Genomic DNA, 17,525 nt, shown 5'->3' with positions numbered 1-17,525 from the left:
CTATATTGCTCCTCCCCAATATTGCACTAGCCTCAACCGCCCACCCTTTTTGGCCAGGCGATCCCACGAGACCGAGCACTATGGTGCTGATAATGCCAAGGTTGCAGGTTCGATCCCTGTATGGGACAGCCGCGTTGATCCTAGTTGATTCTCAGAACCACCCCCCCAAATACTACAATTCTATGATCTATTCTGTGATTTCCCCCGCAGCCCCCTCCCACAGCTTCTTGAATATCCTTCCTCTCTAGGAAACTGAGCTCAAGTCCACTGGAGGACCACCGAGTGCCCCCCTTTCCCTTGCAAATTTGCCTTCAATTAAACTGCGCTCCCTATTTGCATTGCTGCAAAATGCAAACCACCTGCAGTGACACTTCAGGTTCCCCTTCGAACGCGGACATAGAGCTACGGCTGCAAATACAGCAGATCTCCCCCTACCCACCCAGCCACCCACACTTGGAGGGGTGGCGGTGGAGGTCGGGCGTTTGAATGGGAACCGGAAGTGAACTGGGTACCTCGCTGCCCTTTCCTATCTCTACGACCCCGTAACGAATGCACGTGGGAAAACGGCCTTCTCGTAAGTCCCCCGCCCCCGCCCAGGTGAGGAGCTGGAGAGAATTCGGGTTTGCAAAAATGGAATAGGGAACGGGGGTAGGGGGGGGCGAGAATACTACGCCCGGGGTTGCATTCTTTGCATTGCACGACCCTTTGCAATTGCAAGCCAGGCCGGGGTCTGAAGGGGGAGGCATCTCAGTTTTTGCAAAAATTAGAAGCTGCGGGGATTCGGGTGGGTGCATGCGGGAGACAGCGGTGCACCAGAATCCGGGGGGGGGGGAAGAGAGCGAATTTTGCTTTTAGGTACGTCGAGAAATGCCAGGGAGGGGCTCCTTTGGTTGCTAAAGACCCCCGATACCTTCCCCAGGGCTATCCTGCTGGGTTGCATTGCCTGCCTCCCAGGCACGTAAGACGAGGCTGCCGGATGGGACCAATGGCCCACCTAAGTCCCGCATCCTGTTCTCACAGCGGCTCATCATTATGATGGGAAACCCGCAAGCAGGATGCAAGCACAAGCGAGCAACCCGACCCCTGCAGTTCCAGCAGCTCAGAAGCATTTCTGCTTCCAGCTGTGCAGGCAGAGCATAGTCATCATGGATAGTACTGTTGGATGCAGAATAATTTTGCCCAGCTTGAATCTTAAGCTAAACAGGCCAGTGGTTTGCTTTGAAAAAGGAATGTGTCCCTGTGTAACCTGAGAAGCCAGAGCATCTTGTTTTGCATGCACAAGGTCCCTGGGTCAATCCCCAACTTCTCCAGTTGTTGTTTAGTTGTGTGGGACTCTTCGTGACCCCATGGACCAGAGCATGCCAGGCACTCCTGTCTTCCACTGCCTCCCGCAGTTTGCTCAAACTCATGTTCGTAGCTTCGAGAACACTGTCCCACCATCTCACCCTCTGTCGTCCCCTTCTCCTTGTGCCCTCCATCTTTCCCAACATCAGGGTCTTTTCCAGGGAGTCTTCTCTTCTCATGAGGTGGCCAAAGTATTGGAGCCTCAGCTTCAGGATCTGTCCTTCCAGTGAGCACTCAGGGCTGATTTCCTTAAGAATGGAGAGGTTTGATCTTCTTGCAGTCCATGGGACTCTCAAGAGTCTCCTCCAGCACCATAATTCAAAAGCATCAATTCTTCGGCGATCAGCCTTCTTTATGGTCCAGCTCTCACTTCCATACATCACTACTGGGAAAACCATGGCTTTAACTATACGGACCTTTGTTGGCAAGGTGATGTCTCTGCTTTTTAAGATGCTTTTCTCCCAAGAAGCAGGCGTCTTTTAATTTCGGTAGGTCTGCAAATGCCCCCTACCTGTCTGAAACTCTGCAGAGCCACTGCAAGTCAGAGTAAGTCATATTGAGCTGGATGGACCAATGGTCTGACTTGGCATAAGGTCACTTCCGGTTCCTAGGTTTGCCGTCTTTATATTTTATTTCTGCCAAGGAGGAACCTGCGCCATACAATCAGAGTTTGAAGGGACCCTGAGGATCGTCTAGTTCAACACCCTGCAATGCAGGAATAATAATAATAATGATAATAATTTATTATTTATACCCCACTCACCTGGCTGGGTTTCCCCAGCCACTCTGGGAGGCTCCCAACAAAAAATTAAAAACACAATAAAAGATCAAACATTAAAAACTTCCCTAAAGAGTGCTGCCTTCAAATGTCTTCTAAAAGTCAGGTAGTTGTTTATTTCCTTGACATCTGATGGGAGGGCGTTCCACAGGGCAGGCGCCACTACCAAGAAGACCCTCATCCTGGTTCTCTGTAACATCACTTCTCACAGAGAGGGAACCAGCAGAAGGCCCTCGGAGCTGGACCTCAGTATCGGGGCTGAACGATGGGGTTGAGGGCCGAGGCCGTTTAGGGCTTTAAGGTAAGGTTACCAGATTCTTTTCAAAGAATCCGGGGACACTTTTCAACTTCAGTGGATTATGTATGGGGACTGATTTGTAAATCTGGTGACGTCTGGTAACCTTACTTTAAAGGTCAGCACCAACACTTTGAATTGTGCTGGAAACGTACTGGGAGCCAATGTAGGTCTTTCAGGACTGATGTGATACGGTCTCGGCAAGCATTCCCAGTCACCAGTCTAGCTGCCGCGTTCTGGATTAGTTGTAGCTATCCTATAGGGATCAAACCTGCAGCCTGGGCATTATCAGCACCACGCTTTAACAAATTGAGCCCTCCAGGCTTAAGGCTTGGGATGGGCTTTCCAATATCAGGAGAGGCCATTTCTTCTTTGCCCCAGAACCCCAGGTGTGCGACCTGATGCCTCTAGCACTTTGCAGAGGCTTCTTCAGCCTGTGCAACCTTCATCTGCATCTACACAGGGAACTGTAGTTTGTTAAATGTGCTGTGAATTGTAGTGCTGTGAGGAATAATCTACAGTCACGCAGCCACAGGGCTGTATGCTGTGCTGTATTCTTAGTACACTTCTGTAACATCTTTTGCACATCCCCAGATATTCCTAGTTCCTTTTTTTTTTTTTACATCAATTCTTACTGAGTTCTTTTTTTATATATTTTGGCTCCCTCTTTAACATAGTTGTTTAATTAAGTTTAACTACTTATTGCATTTGGTCTTTGGGTAGGCTTCCAAGCTGCAGCGTACAGGCTTTGATGTTTATATAAATATCTGGATTTTACAAAGCAGTAACGATCTATCCTTGGCCGAAGTGAACAGACATTTTAAGGGGGTCCTGCGGAAGTGTGCAGCAGCTGTGGAAATGGTGAATTTGGTGCTGGGGATCATTAGGAAAGAAATTGAAAATAAAACTGCCAAATTCATAATGCCCATTATACAAATCTATGGTGTGGCCATATTTGGAATACAGTGGTACCTCGGGTTACAGACACTTCAGGTTACAGACGCTTCAGGTTACAGACTCTGCTAACCCAGAAATAGTACCTCGGGTTAAGAACTTTGCTTCAGGATGAGAACAGAAATCGTGCGGTGGTGGCGCAGCGGCAGCGGGAGGCCCCATTACCTAAAGTGGTACCTCAGGTTAAGAACAGTTTCAGGTTAAGAACAGATCTCCGGAACAAATTAAGTTCTTAACCCATGGTACCACTGTATTGTGTATGTTCCTCACTGCAAAAAAAGGGTATTGAATAGGTTCAGAAAAGGTCAACCAGAAGTATAGCATTTTCTACAGTACCTGAAGTCCAGAGACATCTACAAAGACAAAAGTAGATTTTCCAGGGTTTTCCACTGTTCGGCTGTTCAAATCCTAGCTGTAGCTACCATGCTTGTCAGAAGCTGTTTTAGAACAACAAGCTTTCATAGTAGGCCTTTTGAAGTCAATGGACATGACAAACTTTTGTTTATTGATTACAGTGTGTCTGCCTTTGAGTAGGACTTGGTTGAAACCAACTCAGAATGGCCATCTTTTCTTGGCTGTCTCTGATTCTTATGGTCTCATCTCATTTCACCTTTCCCCACAGGAGAAGCTCTGGCAGATTGCAGGGAGCGGCCAGTTTTTTGCTCCGAAAGCCTCTTCTTGAAACAAGGAAGATGTATTAGCCTTTGCGGGGCTAAGCAGGGCGGCCGTCACTCAATTCAGGAGCAGCTGTGGACGAAAGTGGCCTTGGACCAACTCTGAGCAAAGAGACCCTTCCTCCGAGTACAAATTGGAGATGGAAGAGGATGATTCAGCTGGGACCAAAGCCCAAAGAGACCGCCAGGCCGGGGGCAGTGGGGCCTTCTGGGAAAAAACAGTGTGCAAGCTCCTGAGCGAGGCCTACAGCAGCTCAGACGAACAGCAATGGCACTTTCACCAGTTCTGCTACCAGGAAGCTGAGGGGCCCCGGGAGGTTTGCAGCCGACTCCACCATCTTTGCCATCAGTGGCTGAAGCCAGAAAAGCACACCAAAGCTCAAATGCTGGACCTGGTGGTCCTGGAGAAGTTCCTGGCTGTCCTCCCCCCGGAGATGGAGAGCTGGGTGAGGGAGTGCGGAGCGGAGACCTGTTCCCAGGCGGTGGCCCTGGCCGAAGGTTTCCTCATGAGCCAAGAGGCAGAGCAACGGGTGAGGCACAGCAACAATTTTATCATGTGCTGCCCATCCGACTGGGTTGCCGCAGTCACTCTGGGCGACTTCCGGCAAAATATAAAAACACAATAAAATACCAAACACAAAAAACAGGGCTGCCTTCAGATGTCTTCTAAAAGTCATACAGTTGTTTTATCTCCTTGACATCTGATGGGAGGGTGCCACCACCAAGAAGGCCCTCTGCCTTGTTCCTGGTAACTTCACTTAATGCAATGAGGGAACCACCAGAAGACCCTCAGATCTGGACCTCGGTGACCGGGCTGCATGATGGGGGGTGGAAATGCTAGGATTTCACTCACATAGAGGGAGGGAAGTATGGGAGAAAATTCCCTTTGGGGGTTCAGTATGCAGGCTCAAACCAGATTCCCAATTATTCAGACTTCAGTGCCTTACCAGACAGAGTCTGTGGGAGAATAGCCATTTGCCTTCACACCTGTGTAGGAAATATATGTTGCCTTAGCTGTTCATTCTCCCCAACGAACTTCTGCTGCCCATCCAACCACAGTCCTTGGAAACTCTTCCTCAGCCCATGAGTTGGGGTTCCCCTCCCATATGTGCAGAGGCCTCCTTGCACCTTACCTGGAATTGGTTTTCACTCTTAACATTGTTAAAGGTAAAGGTAAAGGTAAAGGTCCAGTCGCGGACGACTCTGGGGTTGCGGCGCTCATCTCGCTTTATTGGCCAAGGGAGCTGGCGTTTGTCCGCAGACAGCTTCTGGGTCATGTGGCCAGCATGACTAAGCTGCTTCTGGCGGACAAGAGCAGTGCACGGAAACGCAGTTTACCTTCCTGCCGGAGTGGTACCTATTTATCTACTTGCACTTTGACGTGCTTTCGGACTTCTAGGTTGGCAGGAGCAGGGACCGAGCAACAGGAGCTCACCCCGTCGTGGGGATTCGAACTGCCGACCTTCTGATCGGCAAGCCCTAGGCTCGGTGGTTTAACCGACAGCGCCACCCGCGTCCCATAACATTGTTAGGTTCCTCTTAAACTAGTTCCTGCAAGCTTTGCGGTCAAGCTGAACCCTTGAGTACTTGAGACTCGCCTTACTGATAATGGTCCAGCAGAATTTCTACCTTAGAAGGCCCCACACAAGGGAATTTAGGTCTGGGGACATAAAGCATCCCTGACCAGATAATTCATTCAGCCTTCTCTGGAAGGACACCTTGGAAGACCAGTCCCAAGTAGAGAGTGCTGTTGCTCTTGGGTCATCTGTGCATTGTGAGACCAGGAGGCTGGCCTGATCCAGCAGCCTCTTGTATTTTTAGGAATCCACCCATTTTCCCTGCTCCATTGTCCTCTACTTCCTTTGCTACTTCTTTGTGGTTTTATCTGAAGGCAGCTGTTTAGGGAAGCTTTTAATGTTTGACGGACTATTGTATTTTAATATTTTGTTGGAAGCCGCCCAGAGTGGCTGGGGAAACCCAGCCAGATGGGTGGGGTATAAATAAATTATTATTATTATTATTATTATTATTATTATTATTATTATTATTATTTTGGATGCAGGAGCTGTTAGCAGGAGGAGCCACAGAGGGAGAGGGAGCTGCAATGGGCACCAGACTTGGGCTGTTACCATTTAACGGCGCACCGCCAGTCGCCGAAACCTTATTGGGTAAGAACGAATGCAAAATATTATTTCCACTTAGTCTCTCTTTAGTCCCTCTGAAATTGTGAGTGGATTGATGTAATTCGTTTACCAAAAAATTAAATATTGCATATAAAGCCTCATGCCACATAATTAAAAACAAATCCTTATTTCCTGATGAATAGCTTTTGTGCTATAATGTAACTTAAATAGAAAACTATTTTTGGAAGGATTTTTCCTCCAAAAGCATTTTATTTTTTAAAAATCCTATTTACAGGATGTTATAGCCAATGGTCATCTCTTATTGTTAATTCTTCTTTGCTTTGTTATTTTTATTTTCTTTATCCTTTTATATTTTTGTGTTTAATTTTGCTGTAACTATTTGTAATGTATATGTAAGATGATATTTTAAATCAATAAGGACGAATTAAAAAAAATTAAAAATCTGATTTTTAAAATTTATTTTTTAAAAAATCATTGATTTTTATTCACCCTGCCTCCTTGCTTCTTTTGAATCCCTCACAGGTGGCAGAACCACCAGGGAGATGTCAATTAGGCCTTCTTATTGTGATGGAGTGGAAACAGTTGCTTCGCAGTCACTTGATCAGGTAGGAGATAGAATCACAGGAGAACTGAGCCAGGCACAACCCAGGCGACTCCTCTGTAGCTCTCCGTGGTCCTGAAAAAACCTGCCCTTCCCCTATCACTTGTGTTTAAGATGCCCCCCATCTTGAAGGCTCTGAATGCCACAAGGAAAGCTCTGGGTTTTGCAGCAGAGCCTCCAGTCTCTGCAGTCTTTTTTCTTCTCTTTTTTCGGGTTGCTGCCTTAGCTGTGCATAGTAACTGTTTTTAAGGTCCATGAATAATCATAGTTTAGAGGTCCCGGGCCCTAAGGAAGTCAGAGTATCCTCCACCAGGGCCAGGGCCTTCTCAGTGATGGCTCTGAACTGGTGGAATGCTCTGTCCCATGAGACTGGGGCCCTGTAGGACTTAACTTCCTTACAGGGCCTGAAAGACAGAGCTATTCCGCCTGGCTTTCAATTTGAACTTAGCCTGATCTTTTATTCCCCTGCCTTCCCTCCCCCTCCCCTTTTTATGAAGATTACCCGCTCTGGGATCCCACAGCTAATTCTCCCCTGGTCTCCTCGCTGGCCCAAGTAGGACTAATTTAGCCAGCTAGCCCTGGTGATCATCTAATGTTTATCGGATGGATTTCCCCCTAAATTGATTTTTGAATTCTGAATTTATTGTTATTCACATTTCATACTGTCTTTTATGCTGTTTTTTGTTGCATCAATTAAGTGTTTTAAATTTGTTGTTAGCCACCCTGAGCCCGGTTTTCTGAACCAGGAAGGGCGGGGTATAAATAAAAAAATATTATTATTATTATTACTATTATTATTCCAGGACCCAGTGCCCTTTGAGGCGGTGGCTGTACATTTCACAGAGGAGGAGTGGGCTCTATTGGATCCGAGCCAGAGGGCTCTGCACAGAGAAGTCATGGAGGAGAACTACTGGAACCTGGCTTCTCTGGGTAAGTTTCCCTCTGTGGCCTTGCCTGATAGGTCTGGGACGCGGGAATTGCTGCGGCTCTTCATCTGTATTCATGCCCATCTGTCCAGGAAAGCTCATAGCTCAACAGTAGCCATTGCCAGTAAGTTTAGATAGCACTGAGCTGGACTGACCAATGGTCTGACCAGGTGTGCATAAATGAGGTAGCTTTCCTAGCTCAGTGGAAAAGTATCTGTCTCATGAGACCAGGGCCCTGCAAGATCTGATTTCTTTTCGCAGGGCCTGTAAGACAGAGTTGTTCCGCCTGGCCTTTGGCTTAGATTCAGTTTGATTCCCTTCCCCCTCTTTCTTTTTTCCTTTCTCCTTCTGTGTTGAAACTCCTATTTGGGGACTTCCCTGGCTTTTTTCTGGCCCATGTAGGACCAGTCTGGATAGTTGGCCTTGGTGAAGACTTGACGTTTTTATCCCCAAAAAAGTTTTTGATTGAGTTTCCACTAAAATGTGGGTGCATTTTAATGTTTTAATGTTGTATTTTAATCTTGTTTTGTAAGCTGTATTTCAATCAATTGTTTTTATATTTGGTGTTAGCCGCCCTGAGGCCGGTCTTGGCTGGGGAGGGCGGAGTATAAATAAAATTTATTATTATTAGTGGGAAAGTATCTGCTCTCAGAGGGACGCAGGTGGCGCTGTGGTCTAAACCACAGAGCCTAGGACTTGCCAATCAGAAGGTCGGCGGTTCGAATCCCCGCGACGGGGCGAGCTCCCGTTGCTCGGTCCCTGCTCCTGCCCACCTAGCAGTTCGAAAGCACGTCAAAGTGCAAGTAGATAAATAGGTACCACTCTGGCGGGAAGGCAAACGGCGTTTCCGTGTGCTGCTCTGGTTTGCCAGAAGCGGCTTAATCATGCTGGCCACATGACCCAGAAGCTGTACGCCGGCTCCCTCGGCCAATAAAGCGAGATGAGCGCCGCAACCCCAGAGTCGGTCACGACTGGACCTAATGGTCAGGGGTCCCTTTACTTATGGGAGTATATTGTATTTAATTATGGGGTATCAGAGTTTTTAGGGGGCTAAACAGGCTGGGATAGCAGGCTTGTTGGTTTTTGAATGTCTGGTGTAGATTTTTTCAATTTCGTTCTGTATGGGACAATGACAATAAAGATTATCGTATCGTATTGTCTGACCAAGTGTGCATACATAAGGTAGCTTTCCTAGCTCAGTGGAAAAGTATCTGCTCTCAGGGTCCCTGTTTATATCCCCAGCATCAAGCCTGGATAGCTCAGTTGGTCAGAGTGTGGTGCTGATAACACCAAGGTTGCAGGTTTGATTCCCATATAGGGCAGCTGCGTATTCCTGCGTTGCAGGGGGGGTTGGACTAGATGATTCTCAGGTTCCCTGCCAACTCTATGATTCTGTAATTTTCTCAAAGTAGGTGTGACAATACCCAGCAGTGTTCCTCATACCTTCTCTATGCACTTCATCACATCAATTTCCAGTCAATGCTAGTCAACAGGAGCCACTTAATAGTTCATTTCATTTCACTTTTAATTTGTGCAGTGCTTTTATATACAGTGGTACCTCGGGTTACAGACGCTTCAGGTTACAGATGCTTCAGGTTACAGACTCCGCTAACCCAGAAATAGTGCTTCAGGTTAAGAACTTTTGCTTCAGGATGAGAACAGAAATTGGGCTCCGGCGGTGCAGCAGCAGCGGGAGGCTCCATTAGCTAAAGTGGTGCTTCAGGTTAAGAACAGTTTCAGTTTAAGAACGGACCTCCGGAACGAATTAAGTACTTAACCCAAGGTACCACTGTATTACTATATCCAAGGTGGCTTACAAGCAAACAACAAAACAGACAGAGAACATCACGCATGTAATAACAATCTGATCTGATACCAAAAAAAGCCACAATAACCTTGAAATGAAGAACTTATATCGAATAAAGCGATATTCAATCATCCATTAGAATGTAACATTAAACAGTGAAGTTAGATATCAGCAAATAATAATTAAACAGTTTACACTTATCAATTACAATAAAATAAAAATTCCTTCCAGTAGGTGCTACTGGAAGGAATTTTTTAATTTTGTTTTGACTACGGCAGACTAACATGGCTACCTACCTGTAACAACAATCACAATAAACTATAATCAATGAAAATAATGGCGTCAGTGCATAAAATACCTCAAAATATACAAAACCATGTAAAAGGATCAAATTGAGAAACAAGGACACACAACTTATAAAATTATTTTTTAATACAGTGGTACCTCGGGTTAAGTTCTTAATTCGTTCCAGAGGTCCGTTCTTAACCTGAAACTGTTCTTAACCTGAAGCACCACTTTAGCTAATGGGGCCTCCCGCTGCCGCTGCGCGATTTCTGTTCTCATCCTGAAGCAAAGTTCTTGACCTGAAGCACTATTTCCGGGTTAGCGGAGTCTGTAACCTAAAGCGTATGTAACCTGAAGCGTATGTAACCTGAGGTACCACTGTATCCCTGAACTCTTGTCAGCTGCTTCTGCTGTCCTTGAAGTCATGGCCTAGGGCTGGGGGGGGGGCAGGGCTGGGGGGAGCCGTTTCCTGATGAACAGCAGAGAGCTCAGTACAGTTGCACCTTGGTAGTCGAACAGCTTAGCTCCCAAACAAATCCGCTCCCGAACACCGCAAACCCGGAAGTAAGTGTTGTGGTTTGCAAACGTTTTTCGGAAGGCAAACTTCTGACGCGGCTTCTGTTTGAGTGCAGGAAGCTCCTGCAGCCAATCGGAAGCTGCGCATTGGCTTTTGAATGGTTTTGGGAGTCGAACGGACTCCTGGAACAGATTAAGTTCGAGAACCAAGGTACCACTGTATATGGTTCTTGTATCCACTTAATATATTGGTTCTTGTATTTTCTGATCTGAGAATCTGTTCCACCCTGATCAGGCCCCCTTCTTTGTTATTTCAGGTTATGGAAGTTGGAACGAGAAGGAGCTTGAACAGCAGAGGAGGAAACCCGAGGCAAGACAGAAGCTGAGGGAGAAATCTTTCATTTCTGAAGACGCGGACGTGTGTGAAATTCCAAAGCTAAAAGATGAATGCGACACAGCGAAAAACACAAGGAACACCTCCCCTCAACACGCAACGATTGCAAGCGAGATACTGAGTCTTAGCGCATCTCAAAGAGTGCAAATAGCCGAGCAGCCGTACAAATGCTCAGTGTGTGGGAAGAGCTTCAGTCAGAGCAGCAGCCTTACTGATCATCAGAGAATCCACACAGGGGAGAAACCATTTAAATGTTTCTCCCCTGAAAAGGGTTTCTGCGACAGCGAGGACCTTCTTTATCATCAGACATTCCAAACCGACGAGAAGCCATATAGATGTTTGGAGTGTGGAAAGAGCTTCAAGCGGAAGACGCACGTCACAGACCATCAGAGGACCCACACGGGAGAAAAACCGTTTTCGTGCTCAGAGTGTGGGAAGAGCTTCAGTCATAGCACCGGCCTTACTTATCACCGAAGAACCCACACGGGCGAGAAACCATACAAATGCTCAGAGTGCGGGAAGAACTTCAATTGTAGCCAAACCCTTGCTTTGCACCACAGAATCCACACTGGGGAGAAACCGTACAAATGTCCCGAGTGCGGGAAGAGCTTCAGCCAGAAGATACACGTGATAAATCATCAAAGAACCCACACGGGCGAAAAACCATTTACATGCTCTGAGTGTGGAAAGAGCTTCACCTACAGCACCGGTCTTACCCACCATCAAAGAACCCACACAGGCGAGAGACCCTATAAATGCTCGGAGTGCGGGAAAAGCTTCAGTTGCAGCCAAACCCTCGCTATACACCTCAGAATCCACACCGGAGAGAAACCGTACAAATGCCCAGAGTGTGGGAAAAGCTTCAGCCAGAAGATTCACGTTACAAGCCACCAAAGAACCCACACGGGAGAGAAGCCATATGAATGTTCCAAGTGTGGCAAGAGCTTCAGTCAGTGGACAACCCTTACTAGACACGAAAGAATACACACAGGGGAGAAACCATACAAATGCTCAGAGTGTGAAAGGACCTTCAGTCACAGCAATAGCCTTACTTATCATCAGAGAACCCACAACGAAGTGAAACCGCCCGTTGCTCTGGTTGCTTTTGCCTCTGGCCCCATGACACCCCTGCCGGAAGGCTGCCCTGGAGGGGATATGACCCTCTGGCTGGAAAACATGTCCCACCCTTGACGCAAATGTTCAAAACGTGTGGAAAGATCTCCACTTGAGAGCACCGGTTTCTTGTACCGTAGAATCCACTGAAGAGTAGAAGCCATTTGAAAACCGGGTGGAAATGGTTCTTTCCCAAAGTAAAGAATTCACTACAAAACAGACGGATGCTTTGGATCCTAGAAATGTTTGCAGTTGAGAAGGGACTTGAGAGGGGTTGCCCAAATTTCATTTCAGATGATTCACATCCAAACAACATCATATACATATATATATATATATAAATATGCCATCATCCTCTACCATCTTCCCTCTAGAAGAGTCCCAGGAGAGAGGGAGGGAGGAGAAGACCTCAAGACCAGCTTCTTCTGCATTTGATGGACCCCAGGGAAGGATCCTGGTGACTTACGATATGTTTACAGTGATACCTCGGGTTAAGAACTTAATTCGTTCCGGAGGTCTGTTCTTAACCTGAAACTGTTCTTAACCTGAAGCACCACTTTAGCTAATGGGGCCTCCTACTGCCGCCGCCACACAATTTCTGTTCTCATCCTGAAGCAAAGTTCTTAACCCGAGGTACTATTTCTGGGTTAGCGGAGTCTGTAACCTGAAGCGTCTGTAACCCGAGGTGCCACTGTATATTGTTTGCTGCGGGTTTTCTTTTTAAAAATGTATTTTGATGTTATTTGTAAGCTGCTTTGCATACAGAGAGATATGGCGTATAAATAACTGTAGTAATAAGTGAATTAGACTAGAGCTTTTTCCTAACTAAACAGGCCCTGCTAAGCGACAAAGAATCTACACGTGCAAATTCCCTAAAATGTCGGAATGTTTCGTCGTAGCATCAAAGTTTATCGGTGGACGGAATGCATTTGGGTGGTAAGCGAAGGGCAGTTTACGCAGAGAAGAAGAGCAGGATTGAAATTGAATAAATAGTAATTTTGTGGACAGGCTCTCTCGAGGTTACCTCTGTTGAATAAATTTAATCACCTGTGGTGGATGGAGCCCTTCTACCATGAGGATAATCCGTCCTGGGCAAAGAAAAGAAACTTTGTCAATCTACAGACTGTCATTGAGTTGACTCCCACCCAACAGTGTTTGAACTTCTACCATATTGTTTTGCTCGGATTTTTTTGTGTACCTGTTTGCAGATAAATACAGAGCGTGGAGAGAGATCAGATGGGCACCTGGTCCAATGGACAATTGCCACAACACCAGACCCAGCAAAGCTCCTCCTCTTGTAGGAAACTGTTGTGTGTTCTAGCCTCCAGCTATGTTTTGGCTTGGCGAAGATTCTTTCAGCTGTCGAAAGCTTACTGAGCAAGCATCTTCAGTGAGTTTTAGGGACTGCAGCTGTTATTGGTGAGCCCTCCAATTGTACATGGAGGAACGGGCCTCTGCAAAATACACCCTTTGGAGAACCATATACATTTCTGGTCCCTGTATATCCAAGAGGACATCAGAAGTTTTGGGGGATGCATCCCAAGATCTTGGAATCAGCCCAAGATAATGGAAGTGTGACGTCTCAGCATATTTTGACTCATGGTACAGCAATCACCCCATCGGTCTCACAGATCTGCTAGTTTAAACATAATAGTGGGTCATAGTTTGACTCTCATGTATGTATGCATTTTTGGAGATGGGGCCAAATGCTTAAAATTGGTATATGCTCATACTGTGTATATAGGAAAGCTGAAGATTTTACTTAGAAGGTAACAGTTAAGGCCAATACTTAAAATCCAGGGCCATGTAGCAAATTTTGGTGCTGCCTTCCATCATATATATATATGTATTTATAAATCGAGTGCTCATCTCGTTCGCTGGAGAAATCCTTTGTATCCATCTGTATACCTAAAGATCCTCACTGTGGAAACAGAATAAGGAAATAAGTTACCGTATTTTTTGCTCTATAAGACTCACTTTTTCCCTCCTAAAAAGTAAGGGGAAATGTGTGTGCGTCTTATGGAGCGAATGCCGGCTGCGCAGCTATCCCAGAAGCCAGAACAGCAAGAGGGATTGCTGCTTTCACTGCACAGCAATCCCTCTTGCTGGTCTGGCTTTTGAGAATCAGAATATTTTTTTTCTTGTTTTCCTCCTCCAAAAACTAGGTGCGTCTTGTGGTCTGGTGCGTCTTATAGAGCGAAAAATACGGTACTGAAACCTCTCGCGTCAGTAAGCAGTGCTCTTCAGCCTTTGATGTCTCTGACCATTGGCCAATATAGCTGGGGATGGTGGGAGTTGTAGAACAACATCATCTTGGGACCCAAGATTGAAAAGGGATTGGGGCAATAGGGCTTGCAACATGGAAGGCAAACTCTAGAACCACTTCTGGGGGTGGGGGAAGGTTTTGGTCTGAGCCCAAGGTCACATCAACACCATATATTGGCACATGATATACGCTGGTGGTTCCCAATTAGAGAAGTGCTGTGGACCCCCTGTTTTTCAAAAGCCAAGCCACGGACATCCTGCTTTTAAAAATGTTGGTATTTTTGTGGTAGTTTTCGTTATGTGAATGGTGCCACCATACTCTCCAGCATTTTCCCATGCAAAACGGGGGTGTACATCTTCCGACCAGGCACCTGATCTTGGATTTTTTTGGGGGGGGGGCAACAGGATCTTGGGTGGGCTATGCAGACCAGCAATTGGGAGCCACAGATACACACTATATATGATCTCAATTATTCTTGAAGGGTTTGAACTGTTGTTTTTAACTTGTTTAAAAATGGTATTATTGTGGTTCTATTATTTTCGTATGAGGGGTTCTTTTTAAATGTAAATGAAATAAAGACACATTTAAAGCGTATTTATTCCACTTCAACAGCCATGTTCTCCCCCCAAGAATCTTGGCTACTGTCGTTGTCCCCTCCCAGAGCTACAATTCCCGGTACCCATAACAAACTAAACTTCCCAGGATTCTTTGGGGACAAAGTTCTGTGCTTTAAATCTTCACTATGGATGTGACTGCAGTTTACCTTTGAGCTTCTAATACATGAGGTTGACCCAATTTGGACAGCTATACGTTGCAACAAGCTGTAGAAACTTGCCTAGGAGTGGGTGAAGGTTGTTGAGAAAAGAAGCCCAGAGGAACAAATACAGCTGTCTCCTCCCCTACTCACAAGGCGAGTTCATGTCTTTTTGCTGTGTATGTGGATCTATGGGTTCCACTGCCTGATGTGTGCAGGTGTGGCTGTATGAAAATAAAGAAATACTAGTTACCACTTCTTGTAGCATGTTTGACTCCCTGGTACGTTTGCCAAGGAGGGCACTGGACTTCCTTTCTTATGAACCGTAACAATACGGAGGGCCCTGCTACTTCCTTTTTGCTGCTTCCCTGACTCTGGAATTAATATCTTAGTCAAGCTTGGGGTGTCAGTGGTGCCCCTGTTGAAGAGCAAATACAGGAGGACAAAGCTGTGTTGGGAAGGAAAAAAATGAACAATAGATTGTGTGTGGGGGGGTATTTTTTATTATCCACTCAATGTACTGATCACCTGACACATTAAAAAAATATATCCAAGTGACTTACAGAATTTGAAAGCATAAGATCTGAAAAGCATTACAATAAAAAGTAATGGGAAGCCCAGTGAAAGAGCAACAAAAATACTATAAGTAGACAAATCATCCTAATCCATCAAATGCCAAATACAGAAAAGTCTTGCCAGGCACTAAAATGGTGCCAGGTGGACTTCACTGGTAGCATTCTGCAAGTGGGGAGCCACAACTGAAAAGGCCCTGTGGTTTGTCGCAAACCTCCCTCAGCAGAAGCAACTGAAGGACAACCTCATGCAACTACTGAAAGGTCCTGGTAGGTGCAAGTAATCCAGACCATGAAGGGAGGATCGCGGCATCCGATGAGAGTCACCAGTGAAGGCCTCACAAATATTGGGGTGGAATGATTATTTGCAATTCATATAGGTAATTTGACTGATGGTCAACAGAATGCTGCAGTTTTCTGGGTTCTAGCCAGCCAGAAAACTGGCTGGTTAAATAGTGCTATAAATTTATAGCATAGATAGGGCCTCAGTGTGGTTTATTTTTCTTTCACTGGCCACAACCTTGGACAACTTGTATTTTGTAATTTTTATATATGTTTGCAGAGTTGTTCATGTCCCAATAATCACTTTCATTTGGTTGTCATGGGGGGTGTTTGGCTTTTTGTCGCCTGCATTTGGCCAACCAACTCCAGCAGCGTCCAGCATCTTACAAGGTTTCTGTGTTCTCTTGTGATCTGGGCATCAGCGCAATCTGATGCCTGCTTCTGCCCCAGCTGCAACAAAACATGTCTCTCCTGTATTGGTCTCTACAGCCACAGCAGGCGCTGTAACTCTCCAATGGTTTGGCTTCACTCCCGTTGCCCCTTGCCTTCACTCACAAGGCAAGTGGGTTGGGGGTTTTTGCTACTGGGCTGGATATTAATCATCAAAATTTGAGAGGATAGCTACTTCTGGTTAAATTATTGTTTAAGATAAAAAGAAACAGGATATGGAAAAAGCAATATGCTCCCTGTTTATTTGGTATATCTGAAATTTCAGGTGTTTTAAGCTGATGTGCAACTCATTGAAATTAATGAGTGTGACTAAATTACATCTGTTAATTTCAATGAGTAAACTGAGTGAAACGTAATTGAATATCATCAGATAATCTCTCTTCTTTTTGCTATACATTTAGAGAGAGAGAGAGATGATAGATAGATAGATAGATAGATAGATAGATAGATAGATATAGATATAGATAGATAGATGATAGATAGATAGATACATAGATAGATAGATAGTATGGCTTCAGAAGGAAATTAAGCAAATAGTCACTGCTAGCCATGATAACTATGTTGTACAGAAGCAGTATGTCTGACTACCCATGCTGATTCTCAATGTGAATATAATTTTGGCATCTTTATCTGTTTATCTTTCTTGAAACAAAGATTCAATGCAATTACAATTAACTTTATTGTGCAAAATTCTTTGTTAATAATTGACAGCTCATTTTTTTAAAAAATTACAAAATCAGATGCCTTATTTTATTTTTGTGGTCAGATGTTCCTTTGTGTTCAGATCAGGTCTCAATATAATGATGTAGCACTTGGGAATGAAGATGCAGCCCAGGAGTCCAGCACTGGAGGCCAAGATAGAGAAGACCTGCACGGCTACCATGTACTTCCCCTTGGTGCTCAGGTAGGTGGGAACAAAGGACACCCAAACACTGCAGAAGACCAGCATGCTGAAGGTGATCAGCTTGGCTTCATTGAAGGCCCCAGGCAGCTTCCTGGCCAGGAAAGCCACCGTGAAGCAGATGGCAGCCAGGAAGCCCATGTAGCCAAGGACAGTGTAAAACATGGCAACAGATCCTTCATTACACTGCAGGATGATCTCTCGGGGCTGGGAGTGCATGTCAGACTCCGGGAAAGGGGGAGACATGCCTAGCCAGATGGTGCAGATGACAACTTGGACACTGGAACAGGAAATGACAATGGTGTTTGCCAGACTCTTCCCCAGCCATCTCCTCACCTTGTTCCCTGGCTTTGTGGCCAGAAAGGCCAGCACCACAGTGATGGTTTTTGCCAACACAGAAGAGACGGCAACAGAGAAGATGATGCTGAAGGCTGTTTGTCGGAGAAGACAGGTTGCTCTTCTTGGCCGG

General features: G+C 45.7%; 2 protein-coding genes across 4 annotated transcripts in view; one reads left to right on the top strand and one right to left on the bottom strand.

Annotated features, from left to right (window-relative positions):
- The first annotated feature begins 485 nt into the window (after positions 1–485).
- LOC128409358 (zinc finger protein 436-like) lies at positions 486–12,634 on the top strand. 3 transcript variants are annotated; one of them, XM_053379747.1, is made up of 6 exons: positions 486–574; positions 3,994–4,575; positions 6,108–6,213; positions 6,712–6,794; positions 7,594–7,720; positions 10,642–12,634. In XM_053379747.1, exons 2-6 carry the CDS (start codon positions 4,186–4,188, stop codon positions 11,907–11,909), a joined length of 1,974 nt encoding a protein of 657 aa, XP_053235722.1. In that variant the 5' UTR covers positions 486–574; positions 3,994–4,185; the 3' UTR covers positions 11,910–12,634. The 3 variants fall into 3 exon arrangements, with proteins under 3 accessions (XP_053235722.1, XP_053235721.1, XP_053235723.1); XM_053379746.1 differs by having other exon boundaries at positions 487–597; XM_053379748.1 differs by lacking the exon at positions 486–574 and adding an exon at positions 1,446–1,773.
- Positions 12,635–16,896: 4,262 nt separating this feature from the next.
- Positions 16,897–17,525, bottom strand: part of LOC128409494 (vomeronasal type-2 receptor 26-like) — a 10,156-nt gene continuing 9,527 nt past the window's right edge. Inside the window, exon 5 of the mRNA XM_053380021.1 lies at positions 16,897–17,525. This exon is cut by the window's right edge and continues 277 nt beyond it. Within this exon, the coding sequence (XP_053235996.1) occupies positions 16,901–17,525 (625 nt within the window). The 3' untranslated portion in view covers positions 16,897–16,900.

Source organism: Podarcis raffonei, chromosome 2 (genome assembly GCF_027172205.1).
Source record: "Podarcis raffonei isolate rPodRaf1 chromosome 2, rPodRaf1.pri, whole genome shotgun sequence".
Taxonomy (NCBI): Eukaryota; Metazoa; Chordata; class Lepidosauria; order Squamata; family Lacertidae; genus Podarcis; species Podarcis raffonei.
The sequence above is the reverse complement of the archived record's forward strand: the minus strand, read 5'-3'. Positions and strand labels throughout refer to the sequence as shown.

Coding starts and splice junctions, on each gene's coding strand:
- LOC128409358 (XM_053379747.1), top strand. CDS start 4,186: ATGGAAGAGGATGATTCAGCTGGGACCAAAGCCCAAAGAGACCGCCAG. Junction 4,576..6,107: donor GCCAAGAGGCAGAGCAACGG/GTGAGGCACAGC, acceptor TTTTGGATGCAG/GAGCTGTTAGCAGGAGGAGC. Junction 7,721..10,641: donor CTGGAACCTGGCTTCTCTGG/GTAAGTTTCCCT, acceptor TTGTTATTTCAG/GTTATGGAAGTTGGAACGAG.